At 50.0% G+C, this 19,351-nt stretch overlaps 2 protein-coding genes across 2 annotated transcripts in view; one reads left to right on the forward strand and one right to left on the reverse strand.

The window, feature by feature from the left end:
• LOC310920762 (olfactory receptor 14J1-like) overlaps positions 1-19,351 on the reverse strand; it is a gene marked incomplete at its 3' end in the record, with an annotated part of 1,005,486 nt that overhangs the window by 17,555 nt on the left and 968,580 nt on the right. The gene's annotated exons all lie outside the window — the stretch shown is intronic.
• LOC310920665 (olfactory receptor 14J1-like) lies at positions 16,998-18,273 on the forward strand (the record flags this gene model as incomplete). Its single annotated transcript, XM_083880727.1, has 1 exon — positions 16,998-18,273. The coding sequence occupies one exon, from the start codon at positions 16,998-17,000 to the stop codon at positions 17,928-17,930; it is 933 nt and encodes a 310-aa protein (XP_083736853.1). The 3' UTR covers positions 17,931-18,273.

Here is a 19,351-nt window from a genome sequence, read left to right on the forward strand (position 1 = left end):
ATTTGGTTATATTTGCATAGGTTATTGTTTTTATGTTCCTCCACAGCCAAAACAAAATGTATGGATAACTTTGGCAAATCAAACAGGTCAAGATGCAATTTGTTTATCTTTAAGTTCTCCAGGTAATCCTTTTTCCACTTGTTTGGTGGGAGTACCCTTGGAGAAATGGCCATGTCCCAACTTACAGTCTTTGTCATGCCCTTCTTCACAACCACGTAACTATACTAATCGGTGGGATCAAGTGGTCCCTTACTTCCCAGGAGCTGGATTGGAGCCCCAAGAGCTGGAAATATTAGGTTCGATCAAAGCAGATGCATGCTTTTATTTTAATTGGACAAGTGTCTTTAGAGGAACTGGGTATAATCAATCCCTGCCCATAGTGGTCAACGCCACCCAACCAATATACCGGAATAGTTCGCAATGGTGTAACTATACCTCTGTGAATGTGTCACGATCGTCTAATACACCCATCACACTGCCACGGGGGGTGTTTTTGATATGTGGGGATCGAGCGTGGGCAGGTATACCATCTAAATTAGAGGGAGGTCCCTGTACTTTGGGGAGACTGACACTGTTAACCCCAAACATGACAATGATTTATAAAAGGTATCAACAGCATCATAGAGTTAAACGGATGACACATGCTTTTACCAGTGACTGTAGTGATGAAGTGGAATTTTGGAATCCAACTCAGACTGTTTTCGGTTCTTTGGTACCAGGGATTGGTACCGCTCATGCTCTGGCCAGTTTGCGGAAACTAGGGTGTTGGCTTGCAAAACAAACTAATGCTACTTCTATAGCTTTAGCTAATTTGTTACAAGACGTTGATTCTGTACGTCATGCCACTTTGCAAAATAGGGCGGCTATCGATTTTTTACTATTGGCTCAAGGACATGGGTGTGAAGACTTTGAAGGTATGTGTTGTATGAATTTGTCCGATCACTCACAATCGATTCACAAACAAATTCAAAAGCTTCAGGAATTGACACAACACCTACAAGTTAGCAATGGATGGGATATTTTAGATTGGCTAAAGGGCTTAGGATTGTCAGGATGGTTGCGTTCATTACTCATGTTTGGACTGTTGTGTTTAGCTGTGCTTATGATGCTAGTTGTTTGTATTCCATGCTTTTGTTCATGTATGCAACAAGTAATGAAGCAGACAATGATTAAAATGTGGCATAACACGCTGTTGGCACAAAAAGAAAAAAAAAAAAGTGTGGAGGATTTGGTTGAGAAATGGTTGAAAGGAAAAGGCCACAGTCGAGTAGATTTAATAGCGCTGTAAGTTTAAAGCAAGCCTAAAAACATAGCAACTTAAAGAATATAGAAGAAGTATAGAAATGTAGCAAACAAAATGCTGAGATGGCGACTATTTGCAAATTCACCTCGGACGGACGAGTTCCAAAGGCCCAGGACTCGTCTCTTAAAATCTGCAAGTCGGTGATCAGGAAACCTCCGAGCTGAATTTGAAAACACCTGCACTGCATTCTTCGATTTTGGTAAGACAGCTAAATTTAGAACACGGGAGGAGGGAACTCTAAGGGAAAAACCTTTTCCGTAGCAGCAGTGTAGCGGGGAGGATGCAGCAGCCTTGAGATGTGAGTGGAACAGACAGTTATGTGTTAACCACAAAAATGTAAAAGTTGGCTTCTAACTGTGCCTATGATGATAATAGCTGATAACCAATAATGAGCTATGATTTTTGTTTATGATTTTAATTGTCATTCTATGCGTAGTCATTCTCAAATGCTTGAATCCATTAAAGAAAAAGGGGGAATTGTGGAGAGGTTAGCTGAGAAATGGAGCTTGAATGCTGGCTCAGGAATGGCAAGAAGATAAGGGACACAATAGCTCTCAGACTAATATTGTAACTAGAAGCTAGGACAAGGCCAGCATGAGGATGAGGGAGAGGAACTGAGATCATGAGAAAAGAGGGACTAAATGCTACAAGGCGATACAACTGTTGTAATATGCTGATATAACATGAAGTAAACTATTGTGTAGTCACTACCAATCAGAAGCTTGGCTTTTGCAATATGTATGAGCTAATTAAGCAAAGTATATAACTTAAGACTGTACTTGAATAAACTAAGTTCTGCTGATAACCTAATGGTGTCTGCGTCTCCCTTCTCCAACAAGAGCCCCTCATAACACAGTTCCACGCCTAAACCTCCTGCCGTGCCCCACGCCCTAAAGAGCCCAGACAGAGCTCCCCAAGCTCCCCCCAAGTGCTCCCGAACGTTACACAATCCCCCAATGACCTCAAGTCGCGGCTCGGACACAGAAGTGTCCCCCAAGTGCCTTCCCGGACCCACAATCGCCCCGTTCGAGCCACTTCCGGGACTACAGCTCCCAGAATGCTCCGCGGTATAACAAAGAGCTCTTCCAGGCGTTACTCTATCTCCCGTCATGCCCCGCGCCCCTTTGAGAGCCATTGAAGCTCCGCCTCGAACTCCCGTGATGCTCCGCGGCCCCGTTAAACCGTGTTCTACCCGCGCCTACAACTCCCATCATCCCCCGCGCCCCAGAGAGTCCCCTCAGAGCCCCCCAAGTGCCCGCCCGGACCCCGAAGGGCCCCAGATTCCCCTCCCTGACCCTCAAGTGCCCCCCTGGACCCCCAACTGCTCCCCCGGACCCCGAATTGTCCGACAGAATCCCTAAGTGCCCCTCCAAGTGCCCACCCGGCTCCCACAAATGTCCTCCAGACCCTCAAGTTCTCTCCAAATTCCCTCCCCAGACACAAAACTGCCCTAAATGTGCCCTAGAAATGTCTCCATGAAACCCAAAGTGACCCCTTTTACTATATCCGAGAAAATGATTAAAAGAATGAGGAAATGACAAAAAAAAAAAAAAAAAAAAAAAAAAAAAAAAAAAAAAAAAGCCTAATTATTATTCAGAGAGAGAAATTAATAGCCAGTTCTGGTCAATTAATAAATGAAGGGAATTGTGTTGCTTAGAACTAATAGTCAAAAATTTTTTGGTTGCTAAACTGTATAGATTTTTAATATATGTATAAAAATAGGTCATAAAAATACAGAAAGATATTATAGAAAAGGAATACATGTTTATGATATTTTTAATTAATTAAACTTTAATTATCAAGAAAAAATCACTCATTTTTTAATGTGTTCGGATTTCAGTCCCAGGGTGGGCAATGTCAGACATGATGACCTTGAGTGAGGAGCAGGTTGTCCAAACAGCAGGGTCAGAACACAAGGGGCTCATTCTTCCCCCTTAGGAGGCTCAGACCTCCTAAGGAAATATTCAGCATTAAGTTCACTTGGGGAATGCTTCTGTCACCTCTACAATGAACTGAAAATAAAAAAATATATGCCCTTGGATACAAAGAAAAAAAAAATCATATGATGACCGGTGAAATCTTCCTCCTTAACAGAACTCAAAACTGACTCCAAGCAGCTGCACAAGCCCTGGAGACATGAAGACAAATTAAGAAAGATAAAGAGATCCTCAGGGCTTTCTATATTTTCATGAGCCCCACGCTGGATTTGGGGCTGAGTCCAGGAGCCACAGGCACTGAGAGAAAGTTGAAGAAGCTGCTCAAGGAGTCAGAAGCAAAAGTCCAAGTCCCTTGGAGCATCCCTGGGCCCCAGGGAGGGCAGGGAGTGCCAAAGGCTCCCCAGGGACTGGTGAGAGCAGATCCTTGAGGGCAGGATTGCAGGGAGGCCAAGGCTGTGAGCAGGGAACTGCAATGCTGAGCAAGGCCTGGGCTGCTTGGAGGCAGCAGAAAGGCCAAGGGCTGAGGCCAGGGCTGGGACAGCAGGGCCTGTCCCCCGTGGGTGGCTCGGGGCTCTTGGTGGGGCACTGGGATGGCAGGGGCAGCAAGGACAAATGTCCTCAAGCTACAAGCCCTGGCAGCCTCCTCAGGGAGGGGCCAGGCAGAAGCAAAGTGCAGGCCCTGAAAGGAAAGTTCCTCCTGTGGGGCCTCCAGAGGCGCTGCCAGAGCCCAGGGGACAAAGACCTGGGTGCCTGTGGCCCTGCCAGCCCTGCCCAGCCCTTGGCCATGTGTCCTGCAGGCTGTGCCCCCTGTGCTGCTGCTGCTGTGCCCTGGCTGGCTGCACACGCCCATCTCGCTGTCCCCCCAGCATTTCTCAGCCCAGCATTTCTGTGCCCTCCCTGGGCTCCCTGCACCCAGTGCTGCTGGCTCCTGGCACACAGAGCCAGCCCATGGCCCAGCCTCAGGCTGAGACACCTCCTGCACCAAAATTCTGCCCTAGAGGGACTTTTCTTTTTCCTCAGCTCCAGCCTGAACCTTCCAAGCTGCACTTTGGGGAGGTTTCCTTCTCTTCTCAGTGCCAAGGAAAGCTCTGTCTGCTGCTGTTCACAAACAGGGAAGGGCTGGTGGGAGATCAGTGGTGGTCAGAGGCTGTTTGGGGTACAGTGACCATTAAGTTATAGAGTTTTATATATTCTAGAAAGGAGGGGGGGATCAACAAAATTCTGCAGTGGACTTACAGAGAGCAGACTTCAGCCTGTTCAGGATACAGATTTGGGAAGTGCCAAATCAGGTACTGATTTTTGTAAGGGAAACAGCCCTTAAAAACAAGGGTGTCCAGGAAGGATGAACACATATCAGGAAAGAAATCTTGAAGGAGCAGGAACACCCCGTCCCTCTGTGCCAAAATATGAGGTAGCAAGGAAAATTACTGACCTGCTTCGACATGGGGCTTCAGCAGGAATTCATGGGAGAAAAAGAGGGTACATTGCTATTGGACAGAGGTGCAGAAAACTTAGGAAATGTTTTTGGATGTTGTTATGTCATGCAGAAAGAAAATTAGAGAGGTGAAAGCTCAATTAGTACATAACCTGGCAGCTTTGGTAAAGGATAATAAAAATGATTTTATAAATATATTACTGGCAAAAGGAGGGACAAGGAGCCTCCATTATTTATGGGATGTGCTGGGGGAAAGATTGTAACTAAATTAGGGAAAAGGCTGATGTACTTAACCTCTTCTTTGCCTCACTTTTCAACAATCAGGTTATCCTCAGGACAAATGCTCTCCTGGGATGACAGATGGACACAGGGAGCAGAACAGCTCCTCTGTAATCCAGGAGGAAGCAGCTGATGACCTGCTGAGCCACTCAGATGCTCACAGGTGTCTCTGGGACCAGATGGGATCCATCCTAGGGGCAGGAGGGAGCTGGTGGATGAGCTCCCCAAGCTGCTCTCCAGCATTTCTCATCAGTCCTGGCTCCCCAGGGAGGTCCCAGAGGACTGGAAGGGCCAATGAGAGCCCATCCCCAAGAAGGGCTGGAAGGAGGATCTGGGGAACTCCAGGCCTGTCAGCCTGACCTGGGTGCCTGGAGAGGTTATGGAACAGATCACCTTGAGTGCCATCACAGGGCAGCCACAGGATGGCCCAGGGATCAGAGCCAGCCAGCGTGGATTTCAAGATCTGCATTGATGGTCTGGATGAGGGGATTGAGTCCAGCATCAGCAGATTTGCAGATGACACCAAGCTGGGTGTGAGTGTGGATCTGCTGGAGGGTAGGAGGGCTGTGCACAGGGCCCTGGACAGGCTGGATCCAGGGCCCAAATCCAGCCATGGGAGGTTGAACAAGACCAAGGGCTGGGTCCTGCCCTTTGGCCACAACAACCCCTGCAGTGCTCCAGGCTGGGGACAGAGTGGCTGGAGAGTGGCCAGGCAGAAAGGGAGCTGGGGCAGTGCTGGACAGCAGGCTGGACATGAGGCAGCAGTGTGCCCAGGTGGCCAAGAAGGCCAATGGCCCCTGGCCTGGATCAGGAATGGTGTGGCCAGCAGGAGAAGAGCGGCTGTGCTCAGCACTGATCTGCCCCCCAGCTCTGCACACAGACATTGCTGCTACAGCTTCAGAGAAGGGAACAAAAGGGGGATCTCCAGTGAAAACTTTGCTGGGAGATCCTTCAGTTCATTTACACCCACTGAGAGCACAAGTCCTCATTGGCACAGACTGGGGCCAAGGCGAAGGTGGGGAGAATCAAAATGAGAAATGGCTCAAACATTAGCCTTCATTTGTGGACAATGCTGAAAAAAAAAAAAAAAACCACAGGGAAAAAAAACCCACAACCAAGATACAAGAACTATAAAAGATGACTTTTATTACATGGCCAGCAGTTTAATGTTTCTGAAATAGTCCTGTGATCAGCATCCACACTGCAGCCTTGAGCTCCTGGTTCCTCAGGCTGTAGATCAGGGGGTTCAGGGCTGAAGGCACCTCCGAGTTCAGAACTGACAGGGCCAGATCCAGGGATGGAAAGGAGATGGAGGGAGGCTTCAGGGAGGAAAATGTTGCAGTGCTGAGGAACAGGGAGAGCACGGCCAAGTGAGGGAGGCAGGTGGAAAAGGCTTTGTGCCTTCCCTGCTCAGAGGGGATCCTCAGCACAGCCCTGAAGATCTGCACATACGAGAAAACAATGAACACAACACAGCCAAAAGCTACAGAGACACTAACAGCAATAATCCCAAGTTCCCTGAGTTTGGAGTGTGAGCAGGAGAGCTTGATAATCTCTGGGATTTCACAGAAGAACTGGCCCACGGCATTGCCATGGCACAGGGGCAGGGAAAATGTATTGGCTGTCAGCAGCAGAGCATTGAGAAAGGCACTGGCCCAGGCAGCTGCTGCCATGTGGGCACAAGCTCTGCTGTCCAGGAGGGTCCCGTAGTGCAGGGGTTTGCAGATGGACACGTAGCGGTCGTAGCACATGATGGTCAGCAGGAAATACTCTGCTGTGATCAAGAACATAAAGAAAAACACTTGTGCAGCACATCCTGTGTAGGAGATGGTGCTGGTGTCCCAGAGGGAATTGTGCATGGCTTTGGGGACAGTGGTGAGGATGGAGCCCAGGTCAGTGAGGGCCAGGTGGAGCAGGAAGAAGAACATGGGGCTGTGCAGGTGGTGGCTGCAGGCCACGGCGCTGATGACGAGGCTGTTGCCCAGGAGGGTGTCAGGGTCCGCAAACATAAGCAGGGAACCTGATGGTTCGTTTTGGAGATCTCAAAGCGCAAAGGACACAATAGGGGACAAACCAGTTTGCTTAAACAAAAAATGCACTTTTATTTAGTGCCCACAATGCGATAGTAGGGAAAGAAAATAGAGAATAGTGAGAAAGATAGAGAAAGAGGGGAAGGGGGATTATAGCTACCACATGGAGAGTCAGAGGTCCTCAAGACGTAGAGATGCCCATAGACGCGATCTTCTCCAGTGGGGTGATCACAAAGCATGTATGGGATCTACAGAGTCTTTATAGGCTGGTCAGAAAGAAGACCAAGGCGAGTGGAATGGAGCCAAAGAGGGCACAGGGCCAAGGCAGGCACCTGCGTCAAAGTTGGGTGCTCAGGAACAAGCTGCAAGCTGTACCCTTCTAGCACGGTCAGTATAGTCAGCTCAGTCCACTGTAACGAGCTACTATTGTTCTTGCATTCCGTTCTCGTGGAGATGCGTATCAGTCCTCGGCAGGCGCCCCACCTCAGCCAGGCCAGGGGCTCTCCCCAGTCTCTTCGGGGGTCTTGGTCTTCAACCATCGGAGACAGTTGTGAGGCATAACACATCATCGGACAGACTCTGACAGCGTGGCACTTGGCTTGTCGCCAAACTGCACAGATCTGTGTGTCCCATGCATGTCTCTGCCGTGGGCGTGCACGGCCGCCCTGCCCAGCGCCCAGGAACGGCGCAATCCCGCGCCACCCTGCCGCATGGAACATCTTACCAGAATTCCACAGTGCTGACAATCCACGAAAACACCCCGCCCCCCTGACCTAAGAGCGCTCCTGGCGCCTCCAAGGCCAGGAAAGCATGGGGGGGACAGAAGTGGGGGAGGCGATCTTTCACCTCCACCGCCGCTTTTTCGGCTGCGGATTGGGACTAGGAGGGGGAAGAGGGGCCGATCCCGAGGGGCTTTCGCAAGCCCCGAGTTTTTCCACACTCCAGCACCAATGAGGCGTGGGTGGGGAAGGGGTCTGCTCTGCAGACCCTGTGCTCGCCTCAGCAGCTGTGCGGAGTGCAGGCAGGGCTTCTCCCAAGCTGCTGCATTTCCGAGGAAGGGGGGTTGGCTGTCCTGCTCGCCTCCGCGGAGCAGGAACAGGAGGAATGACCCCATCATCTGAGGAGGGTTTAGAGATCATTATCTCTTACCACGATACCTCCGGCAGAGCAGCTGCAGTCTCTCACTGGGCACAGAGGTCCACCGGACGTGCAGTCTCTCGCGCAGTCGGAGGTCACCAGTGTGACCTGTTCTCCCATGTCAGGGGTCCATTCAGACACGGAGGGGTCACCAAATGTTACAGGGGCCCCCGTGCCCACACGTCTGGGGTCACCACTTGTTACCCTTGCCCTTAGAGGGGCAACACGTTGCGACATGGGTGCAGACCCCCACAGAGGACAGCAGCAGCAGAAGTGTAAAACATGGAAGGCTCTTTTATTATCTGACTTCAAAAGCTTATATATATTTTTTACAGAGGGCCAAGATTGGCCCAAGGAGGTTACAACCTCCTGTCTCCATTGGTCAATATGACCATCAGTCAAGTTTTCCTCTCAGAGAACAACTATCCAAAACATACTGATAAATTCTGAGAATACAATATAGTTTACATGAAGCAGCGTGAGAAAGCTGCTGCAAAGACTCAAACACTTGAAAGCAAGAAATGCAGGGGCGACAGACACCCTCCTTCCCTGAGGCCTGGCCACCTCCCCCAGTCTCAGGCACCCAGCTATCAGTGCATGTGTCTTAGCAACTCAATGGGAAAAGATTCCACAAATAAAAATAAAAAGAGGAAAGAAAAACAAAAGAAAACCCAATCCCTAACAGGTTCCCAAATGTCACTGGTCTCCTTGGTTCCATGTGGCCCTGTTGTGTCACCATAGCCTCTTGGTTCCACGAGTTTCTGTACAGTCAACAATGGTTCCTTTGTTCCAATGAGGCCCCGCTATCTCACAATGGGCCCTGGGTTCCATGAGGTTGAGTGTCACAATGGCCCCCTGGATCCATGAGGTTCCGTAGTGTCACCATGGTCCCCTTGGATCTCATTGTCATAACAGACCATTGGCTCCTTGTGGCCCAAAGTGTCACAATGGCCCCCTGGTTCCACAGGTTTTATATTGCACCAATGGACTCCTGGACTCTATGAGTTACCCTGCTTTTAGCAGTGGTTTCTTTGGTTCCAACAAGGCCCTGCTGTGCCTCAATGCACCCTTGGTTCCATGAGGATCTGGAGTATCACAAAGGCTCCTTGGTTCCACAAGGCCTCACTGTGTCACAATGGACCCTCTATTCCAGGAGGCCCTACAGAGTCACAGTGGACCCTTGGGTCCATGAGGTTCCATCATGTCACAGTGGACTTTTCATTCCATGAGCTTTTGTACTGTCAACAACAGTTTCCTTGGTTCTGCAATGTCACAATGGCCCCTTGGTTCCATGAGCTTCTGGAGTGTAACAGGGTGACCTTGATTCCATGAGGTTCTGTGTTGCAAGAGGACACAAAAAGAGCCACACTCAGCTGTCAGGATGTGAGATGAAAAGGAAAAGGGAAGTTTTTTGGGGATCTCAACATATATAGTTTTTGGAATTTGGTAAAGGATTGGGGGATTAGAGGAACACCCCTCCAACCCAGGTGGTCAACTTGGAAGTCCATCACTTTGTCCTTTCACCTGGAAAGAATGTGTTGTTTATAAGATATTAATCTTTGGTTTTGTCAGAAGATGAGAAAACTCCAGCAGAAATAAAATACAATCAGAAGGCTGAAAAATCAGGGTGACAGTTCTTCAGTGTCACAATAGAAACCCTTGTTCCATTAGGCCTCCAAGTTTCACAGTGTTTGATTCCATGAGGCACCACAATGTCCCAATGGATCCTTGGATCGATGAGGTTCCATAGCATCCCAATGGTCACCGTGGTTCCATGAGTTTCCTTAGTGTCACAATGGTCTCCATGGTTCCATTGGGCCCTGCTTTGTCACAATGGTCCCCTGGGTTCCAACGAGGCCCTGCTGTGCCACAAAGGACCCTTGGTTCCATGAGATTCCCTAGTGTCACCATATTCTTCTTGAATCTACAGTGTAGCAATGGACCATTGGTTCCACGAGGCCTCACTGTGTCACAAATGTCTCCTTGATTCCATGATTGCCACAATGGAGACTTGTTTCTATGAGGTTCTGTACTGTCACAAATGTCTCCTTGATTCCATGAGCCCCCACTGTGTCTCAATGGACCCTTGGTTACACAAGGCCTTGCAGGGTCTCAAGGGTCTCCTTGGTTCCAGGAGGAACACAAAAGCTTTGCATAAACATTGGACAAAGCTTCCTTTACACACCTGGGAATATCTGTTTGCATTCAAAAGAGGAGTTAAAGGTGAGGATGGCACCAGCAGCTTCCATCTGCAACAGAGATCCAGGACAGGAACAGAGAATTCAGCTGAAAGGCTCAGAGAATTCTGCTTACAGAGATCATTTCTGGTCACACTGTCCCTTGTAGAAAGGTGACATCATTCCAGGCAGGCTGTACTGAGCATGTTGTTCCTGAGTGGGGTTTGTTGTTTAGGAAACCTGCTCAGCCCTTTCCATTCTTTCCTCACAAACAGGAAAACTTCTACTGGGCAGAGCCCTGAGGAGAGCAGGTGGCACATGGTGCAATAGGCTGGGACACCCAGCTGAGAGCTCAGGGAACAAGGTTCTGATGCAGGCACAGGGATGTCAGTCCCAGGTGGGCAATGTCAGACATGGTGAGGTTGGGGTGAGGAGCAGGTTGTCCAAACAGGGTCAGCCTGCAAGGGGTTCATTGTTCTCTGTGACCTGACCTCCTAAGGAGACATTGACATCAAGGTCACTTGAGAAATCACCTCTTCTCTGAACTGGATAATAAAAAAATGCTTGATTAAAAAAACCAAAAAAAAAAAGTCATGAGGTGCACTTTGAAATCTTCCTCCTTAAGGGAATTCCAAACTGACTCCAAGTAGCTGCACAAGCCCTGGAGACATGAAGACAAATGGAGGACAAGAGGCTTCTGAGGGCTTTGTGTATTTTAATCAGCCCCACAATGGATTTAGGCTGAGTCCAGGAGCCCCAGACAGTGAGAGAAGGTTGAAGAAGCTGCTCAAAGAGTCAGAAGCAAAAGTCCAAGTCCCTTGGAGCATCCCTGGGCCCCAGTGAGGGCAGGGAGTGCCAAAGGCTCCCCAGGGACTGGTGAGAGCAGATCCTTGAGGGCAGGATTGCAGGGAGGCCAAGGCTGTGAGCAGGGAACTGCAATGCTGAGCAAGGCCTGGGCTGGTTGGAGGCAGCAGAAAGGCCAAGGGCTGAGGCCAGGGCTGGGGCAGCAGGGCCTGTCCCTCGCGGGTGGCTCGGGGCTCTTTGTGGGGCACTGGGATGGCAGGGGCAGCAAGGACAAATGTCATCAAGCTGTGTGACACTCCAGATCCTCATGGAACCAAGGGCCAGGGTGACACAGCAGGGCCTCATGGAAACAAGAGCTCATTGTCAGCCTGTGGGCCTGTAACACCCCAGGACACTGAAATAATGGGGGTAACTAAAGGATCCTTTACTCAAGTTTGGTGCACAGGAGAAATGCCAACCAGATATTCTCAGGATGAACAGATGCACAGAATATTCTTCGTTGCAAAGGACCCTCAAGGACCATCAAATCCGACTCTGAAGTGAATTGGCCATATAGGGTGATTGAACCCACAACCTCAGTGATATCAGCACCATGCTTTAACCAACTGAGCTGAGAGGTCTAAACAACACAGAACTTTAGTGGCAAAATACAGAAAATCAAGGAACTTTGGCAAAACATTAAAAAAACCATCCAATTCAACATAAAACTCTTACTGGAGCAGTAGCTTCATTATATTAGCCCATTTGACCTGGAAACCTTTAACCCTTAAAATGTTAAGTTCCCCAAAAACATTCCAGGTAAAGAGGATTAGAAGGAGAAAAAATAAAGAGAGAGACAGAAAGAGAGAAGAGATAAAGAAAGACACACATACAACTACCAACTCCATGGAGCCCGTGTGGGTGAGACACAAACCTCAGGAGAAGGAGGGTCCACATCATGGGCTGGGCTCATGTTCTGCCTTTTAAGCCCCTGGGCCTTTGTGTGGCCACTGTGACACTGCAGAACCAAGGAGAGCATTGCTGACAGTACAGAACCTCACAGAACCAAGGGGCCATGGGGACACTGTGGGGCCTCATGGAATCAAGGGGATCATTGTGAAACTCAGGGGCCCCATGGAACCAAGGGAACATGGAACAGGCCTGGCTGGTTTGGCCTCCTGGGGGCTGCTGGACAGGTCTGGCTGACCCTGGTGTGTTGAGGGCTGCTGCTGATCTGCCCCTGAAGCCCTGGGGCTCTGTGCTCTCCTTCCTGTGGGAAAGAACTGTCCTTCTCCAGGGGCCCATGGCTAAAAAAAGGCTTCCTCCTCCAAAATTTCTTTCATGGAAAGATTGTTCCCAGATAGTATCTGCCAGGAGAGATAGACCTGGCTGGTTTAGCCACCTGGAGTCCACCTCTCATCTGCCTTTGAAACACTGGGACCATGTGCTTCTCTTTCCTACAGGAAAAAGAAACACCTTTCATGTCCAGGTGCCCATGGCCAAAGTTGGGAATCCACCTCCAGAATTCCCTATATCCAAGGATAGTTCCCAGACCAAAGCTGCCAGGAGAGACAAGTCTGGCTGGCCTTGGCTTCTTGAGGGCTGGTTCTCATCTGCCTTTGAAACACTGAGGCTCTGTGCTTTCCTTCCTAATATAGAGAACTCTTCTTCCTGTCCACGCAGCTATGTCCAAAATTGAGATTCCACCTCCAAAATTCCCTATGTCCAAAGCTTGCCCCAAAAAGGTGACAAAAAGACAAAAAGTGCCAGGGAAGACAAGTCTGGCTGGTCTGGCCTATGGGTGGCCACCTGTCACCTTCTTCCAGAACACTTGGATTTTGTTCTTTTCCTTCCTACAGATAAAACCATCCATCTCAACCACGCGGCCATGGCCAAAATTGGGATTCCACCTCCAAAATTCTGTACATCCAAGGATTGCTCCCAAGTGAAAGCTGCCAGGACAGACAGGTCTGGATGCCCTTGGCCTGTTGGGAGATGCCTGTCACCTGCTTTTGAAACACTGGGGCTCAGTGCTTTCCTTCCAATGGAAAAGAGCTCTCCTTCTCGTCAAGGTGTCCATGGTCAAAATTGAGATTCCTCTTCTCAAATTCTCTATGTCCAAGAATTCCTCCCAGGCAAAAGCTGCCAGCACAAACAGGTCTGGCTGTCGTGGCTTCCCAGGATCCACCTCTCTCCTCTTCTACCTTTGAAACACTTGGGCTCTGTGCTTTCCTTCCAGTGGAAAAGAACCATCCTACTTATCAACACAGAAATGGCCGAATGTGGGATTCCACCTCCAAAGTTCCCTATATCCAAGGGTTGCTTTCAGACAAAATCTACCATGACAGAGAGGTCTGGCTGGTCTGGGCTCTGGTGGCCTCCTTTCATGAGCCCCTGAAACATCAGTGTTCCATGCTTTCCTTCCTATGGAAAAGAACCGTCCTTCTCCTCCAGGCATTATTGTTCAAAATTGGTATTCCACCTCTAAAATTCCCTATATCCAGGGATAGGTCCCAGACAAAATCTGCCAGCACCATCTAATCTGGCTGCCCTTGGCCTCTGGTGACTGCCCCTCATCTGCCCCAGTGACACGGGGGCTTGGTTGGTTCCTCCCTATGGAGACCATTGTGACTCTGTGGAACCAAGGGGCCACAGTCACACTGCAGGGTATCATGGATCCCAGGGGCCATTGTGACACTGTGGGAATTCATGGAACCAAGGGGATCACTGTGGCACTGCTGGGCTGCATGGTCCCAAGGGGCCAGTGTGAAGCAGCAGGGCCTTGTGGAACCAAGAGGCCATTGTTGCATTCCAGGGCCTTGTGGAACCAAGAGGCCATTGTGATCCTGCAGGGCACTGTGGATCCATGGAGACCATTGTGGCATTGCAAGGCCCCCTGGAATCATGGAGACCATGGTGACACTGCAGGGCCCCACAGAACCAAAGGGCCACTGTGACCCTGTTGGGCCTCATGGAACCAAGGGCACATGGAACAGATCTGGCTGCCTTGCCTTCCCAGGGGCCACCTGACAGGTCCAGCTGATCTTGGAATGCTGAGGGCTGCCTCTCATCAGCCCCTGGAGCACTGGGGGCTCTGTGCTTTCCTTCCTATGGAAAAAAACCATCCCTATTTCCAAGTGCCCATGGCTGAAATTCATAACCCCTAATTAGTTCCCTATATCCATGGGTTGCTTCTGGCCAAAAGCTGCCAGGAAAGACAAGTCTGGCTCATCTTGGCCTCCCAAGGGCTGTCTCTCATCTACCACCAAACACTGGGGCTCAGTGCTTTCCTTCCAGTAGATTAAAACTGCCTTTCTCATCTAGGTGTCAATGGCCAAAACTGGGATTCTGTGTCCAGAATACTGTCTACCCAAGGATTCTTCCCAGACAAATATTGCTATTACAAACAGGCCTGTCTGGTCTTGGCCTCTGGTGATTTTCCTAAACTATGAGAAGAATGTTTTAATTTCTCAACAACTTTAAAAGGGCCCAGAGATCTTTCAAGATGGGGTTTGTAAGCCTCAACCACATGACCACAATAGAGGGGCAAAGGAGCTCAGTGCTCACAGGAGTGGAGACTGAGGACAGCAGAAGAAAGCCCTGGGAGGGATTGAAGGGTGGTGTCAGAGATGGTGGATCCTTTTGGCATAGTAGAGACCAGCAAGAAAAGAAAAAAATGAATGCCAAGGGCACCTAGGAAGGCCCAGCTTGAGAAAAAAAGGGAAAATAATTTTTCTGCCAAGGCAGAACTGTGGTGCAACACATCCCCCAGAAGGAGTCTGGAGCAGCCCAAGGCTCTGTGTGGCCAGGCAGAGGCAGGCAGGAGGCAGAGCTGTCAGCAAAGGAAGGGCCCAGCCAGGTGGGGCAGCCGGGGGATGACGACAGCCTGCAGGGACAGAGGCGCAGGGCATGGACACCGTAGGACAGCCTGGGCTGCACAGGGCACAAGGATGGGCAGCAGCTGCAAGGCCCTGACACAGCCAACTCCTGCAGCACTTGGGCCATGGCTGCTGGGCCTGGGCCTGAGCCATGAGCAGGAGACAAGTGACCCTTGCAGCCCTGGGGCCTCATTGCCTCCTTGGCCCTGCTCAGCAGCCTGGCAGGGGCCGCCCCATGGTGCTGCCCTTGGCATTGCACATCCCCACATCCCAGTGGCCTGGGAAGAGCCCTGAGCACTGAGGGAGGGACAGGATGTGCCTTGGCAGGGGCTGGGGCTCAGGCCTTGGCCCTTGGCATTCCTGAAACACATCCAGGTTTGCTCAGCATCAGAGACACCTTTGCCTTGTTTGTCCCCACCTGTCATCACTGCCTGCAGTGTTCTGCTCTAACTGGAACCTGGGGACACTTTCTCAGTTGTGTCTCTCAGTGGGACCCATTAAAACTTCATGAAACTTTGGAGTTTCAATTTGCTGTAAAGTCCATAAGAAGTTTTTTGAAGACCCTCTAAGGGATTAATAACACTGTAAACAACACCAAAACCCCAAGAGGCTCATTAAAGTCCTTGTGCTTTTCCTGTGCTGCGGAGCTGGACTGGGCTCCTGGCACAGAGGCAGCTCCTGGACACCAAGAAGAGCTACAAAAAGCCCTTCTTCAGAGGAACAGCTCCTCTTCCAGCCCAGCAGGGCTGAGGGCACTGCCTGCAGGTACCTCAGAGTCGTGATGCAGACGGAGGCTCAAAGCAACTGGAAGGATAATTCTCAGCTCCTTAATGGAGAAATCTTCACCACTTCTGACACAGTAAGTCAATGGCTGCAGGGATCTCCTAAAGCTGAGCCAGGACAGGACTGACAGCACTGTAAGGATGGCTCTGCTGTCCTTTCTGCTTTGGGGGAGGATGTGCTCCAGAGCGGGGCTGCCCTGGGCACCGTCAGAGGGACAGGGCAGGACGGCTCCTGCTGCCAGGGACGGCTGCAGGGGCTGAGGCTGGGGCTGCAGCCAGGGCTGCCCAGGGCTGTGGTGCAGAGCAGGTGCTGCAGCCCTGAGGGCTCTTGGCCAGGCCAGGGGATCTGCCACGTGCCAGGGGCAGCTCTCAGCCTGCCTGGGAGCTCCCCATGGACTGTGGGGAGAATCTGGAGGTGGAAGGAGTGACCCCCATCAGGGCAGATTCCTCCTGCTGTGGAGATGGTGCTGCATGGCCAGGGCTGCTCTCTGCTTTCTCCTAAAGGAAAGGGGCTGTCAGGGTTGTCTGTATCACTGAGACTCCTGCACTGTCACCCTAGGGATCAGCAGATCTGCCTCAGATCTCCCTCAGAAAGTGCCTCCTCACCCCCCTCTACCTACAGACAGCACCAGCAGCACCTTACAGCATCTGTTTGTCTGAGCTTCCCTTAAGACCCTGCTGCCAGGGAGATGCCCCTGGGCAGTGGCCTGTGCTGGGAGGGGTGTGCAGGGCAGAGCTGAGCCCCCAGGGCTGGGCTGGGCTCTGAGAGCACTGGTAGGGACAAGGCTTGGATAGGGAGAAACAGCTTCCAGTAAGCAGAACTCCGAGGAGCAGAGAGACAGTCCAACCCTTGATATCTGTCCCTTTCCAGGTGCACAGAAAGAAAGGAGGGAAGAGCTTAGACAAACTAATTTTTAAATTGCGGCTTACAGGTAGTCCACTTTATTTTTCAAGAAAGGTTGAAGTTCAATCACCCTGAAGTAAGGGAGCTGTAATTAGCAAAGGGGACCAGTAGGTCTGACTGCACTGGGGCACAGGGAGCTCTGTTTGGAGACCTGGAGACCAATTCTGAAAATGAAGCAATAGCTCAGCAGCACAAATATGAACTCAAAAATAAAACTTTATCAAATTTTCTCCAAAACAAGGGAAATATTAATGAGGGGATTCCTGGTAAAACAGCATAGGATTGAATCAAGGAATTTATTCCAGCTTGTCAATGTGTTCTTTCCACAGTCCATGATGCCCAAAGTGAAGCAATGTCCAACAGCAGCTCCATCAGCCACTTCCTCCTGCTGCCATTGGCAGACACGCGGCAGATGCAGCTCCTGCACTTTGTCCTCTTCCTGGGCATCTCCCTGGCTGCCCTCCTGGGCAATGGCCTCGTCATCAGCGCCGTGGCCTGCGGCCACCACCTGCACAGCCCCATGTTCTTCTTCCTGCTCCACCTGGCCCTCACCGACCTGGGCTCCATCCTCACCACTGTCCCCAAAGCCATGCACAATTCCCTCTGGGACACCAGGAACATCTCCTACTTAGGATGCGCTGCACAGGTGTTTCTGCTCGTCTTTTTCATTTCAGCAGAGCTTTATCTCTTGACCATCATGTGCTATGACCGCTACGTGTCCATCTGCAAACCCCTGCACTACGGGACCCTCCTGGGCAGCAGAGCTTGTGCCCACATGGCAGCAGCTGCCTGGGCCAGTGCCTTTCTCAATGCTCTGCTGCAGACAGCCAATACATTTTCCCTGCCCTTGTACCAGGGCAATGCCCTGGGCCAGTTCTTCTGTGAAATCCCACACATCCTCAAGCTCTCCTGCTCACACTCCAAACTCAGGGAACTTGGGCTTCTTGCTTTTAGTGTCTGTTTAGCTTTTGGTTGTTTTGTGTTCATTGTTTTCTCGTATGTGCAGATCTTCAGGGCGGTGTTGAGGATCCCCTCTGAGCAGGGACAGCACAAAGCCTTTTCCACCTGCCTCCCTCACCTGACTGTGGTCTCCCTGTTCCTCAGCACTGGCTTTTTTGCCTACCTGAAGCCTCCCTCCATCTCCTCCCCATCCCTAGATTTGTCAGTGTCATTTCTGTACTCGGTGGTGCCTCCAGCCCTGAACCCCCTGATCTACAGCCTGAGGAACCAGGAGCTCAAGGCTGCCCTGAGGAAAATGATGGCTGTATCTTTTCAGAAAAAGTAAACTATCTCCTGCTGCAGAGCATTCAGAATGTAGCTCTTCACAATCTGAACTTTTTTTTTCCCCTGTTTGTCCATTTCTTATTTGGTACCTTTTTTAATTTTTTTTATACTGTTGTTATATTTTTTTAACATACTCTATTATTTGTCTTAGTATTTCTACATAAACATGTCCCTGTCCTTTGAAGCACAAAAGCTTTTTAAAGTTTCCTGTGCGTTTTATTAAAAACAAGTGACTATCCTGACTTGTGTGTCCAAGACTCTTCCTGAGCCCTTCACTGTCTCTGCAGGGGCAGTGCCTGTGAGCAGAGGTGGAGGGAAGAGGCTCGCGGCACAGCAACACAGTCTCTGTAGGGTGCTTGCAAGCTGCAGTGGTAATTAGCTGCCGGCAGAGAGAACTGTCATAGTGTGCCATGAAGGAGCTCAGGCTTTGGTTGCTGTCAGAGGGGAATTTTGCTGTTTGTTTCCCTAAAGGGCTGGGTTTGCTGGCAACCGGGGCTAGCAGTTTAGAGGTAAATCCTTGTCTATGGTTGTTATGTGTTGTGAGTGTGTCTTGACTGTCAGAATGGCTGTGAGAGAGTTTGCTGAGACCTGTTACTGGCATGATGTGAGAGGGAGTTTGGACCCACGGTTCTGTCTTCAGGTGACTGAAACAGCCAGGAAAAAAATGAAGTGACTGATGGATGCATGTTCAAAGCACTTGATAGGGCTGTATGTTTTGTGAATCTTTTTTTTTTTTTCCCAGATAAAAAGGCACCCCTCCCTGCTGTGATTGTGGTGTGCATGTACTTTGATTATGGGGGATGGTATTTACTGTAATACCCAGTGTTCCTGATAAAAGGGTCTGGATTTACAGAGGCGATTAAGACGCTGTTTGGTATTTGGGGTTTTTTTTCTGCCTGTAGAATTTGAGATAGAGAGGTTGAATGCCTTGGTGTAGTATTTTTGTGTTTCCCACTGGAGTCATAAGGCTGATACTAGGTGATACCAGCTTGTGTGTAAGTGACTACTGTGATATTTGCTTATGTGTAAGTGACTACTGTGATATTCGCCTGTGTGTGATGACTCTGATATTCGCCTCTGTGTGGGACAACTGTTTTGGAGCTGTGGTGTCTTTCTGAGGCGACACTGCCATCTTGTGTCAAAAGTTAGAGGTGCAGCAAGTTTGTTGCATTGGTTTGATTGAAGGTGGCAGCTGAAGCAGGATCCAAACCAAAAGAGTTCAGCCATCCAGGCAGGCCCTTTTCAGATGGTTTCAGCTTGAATCACATGATTTTTTGAATGCTACTGGAGATTGGGTTTTGATAAGGTGAGAGGACGGGAGGACAGAGAGAATTTTTTGTGGTGCTATATATGCAAGTCATGCTAATAATCATTTGGCTTTTGATTGGGAATTACCCCCAGTTGAAGAAGGACTTAAGAACC

The sequence above is a fragment of the Zosterops lateralis genome, assembly GCF_965231275.1.
Source record: "Zosterops lateralis genome assembly, chromosome: 31".
NCBI classification, from domain to species: domain Eukaryota; kingdom Metazoa; phylum Chordata; class Aves; order Passeriformes; family Zosteropidae; genus Zosterops; species Zosterops lateralis.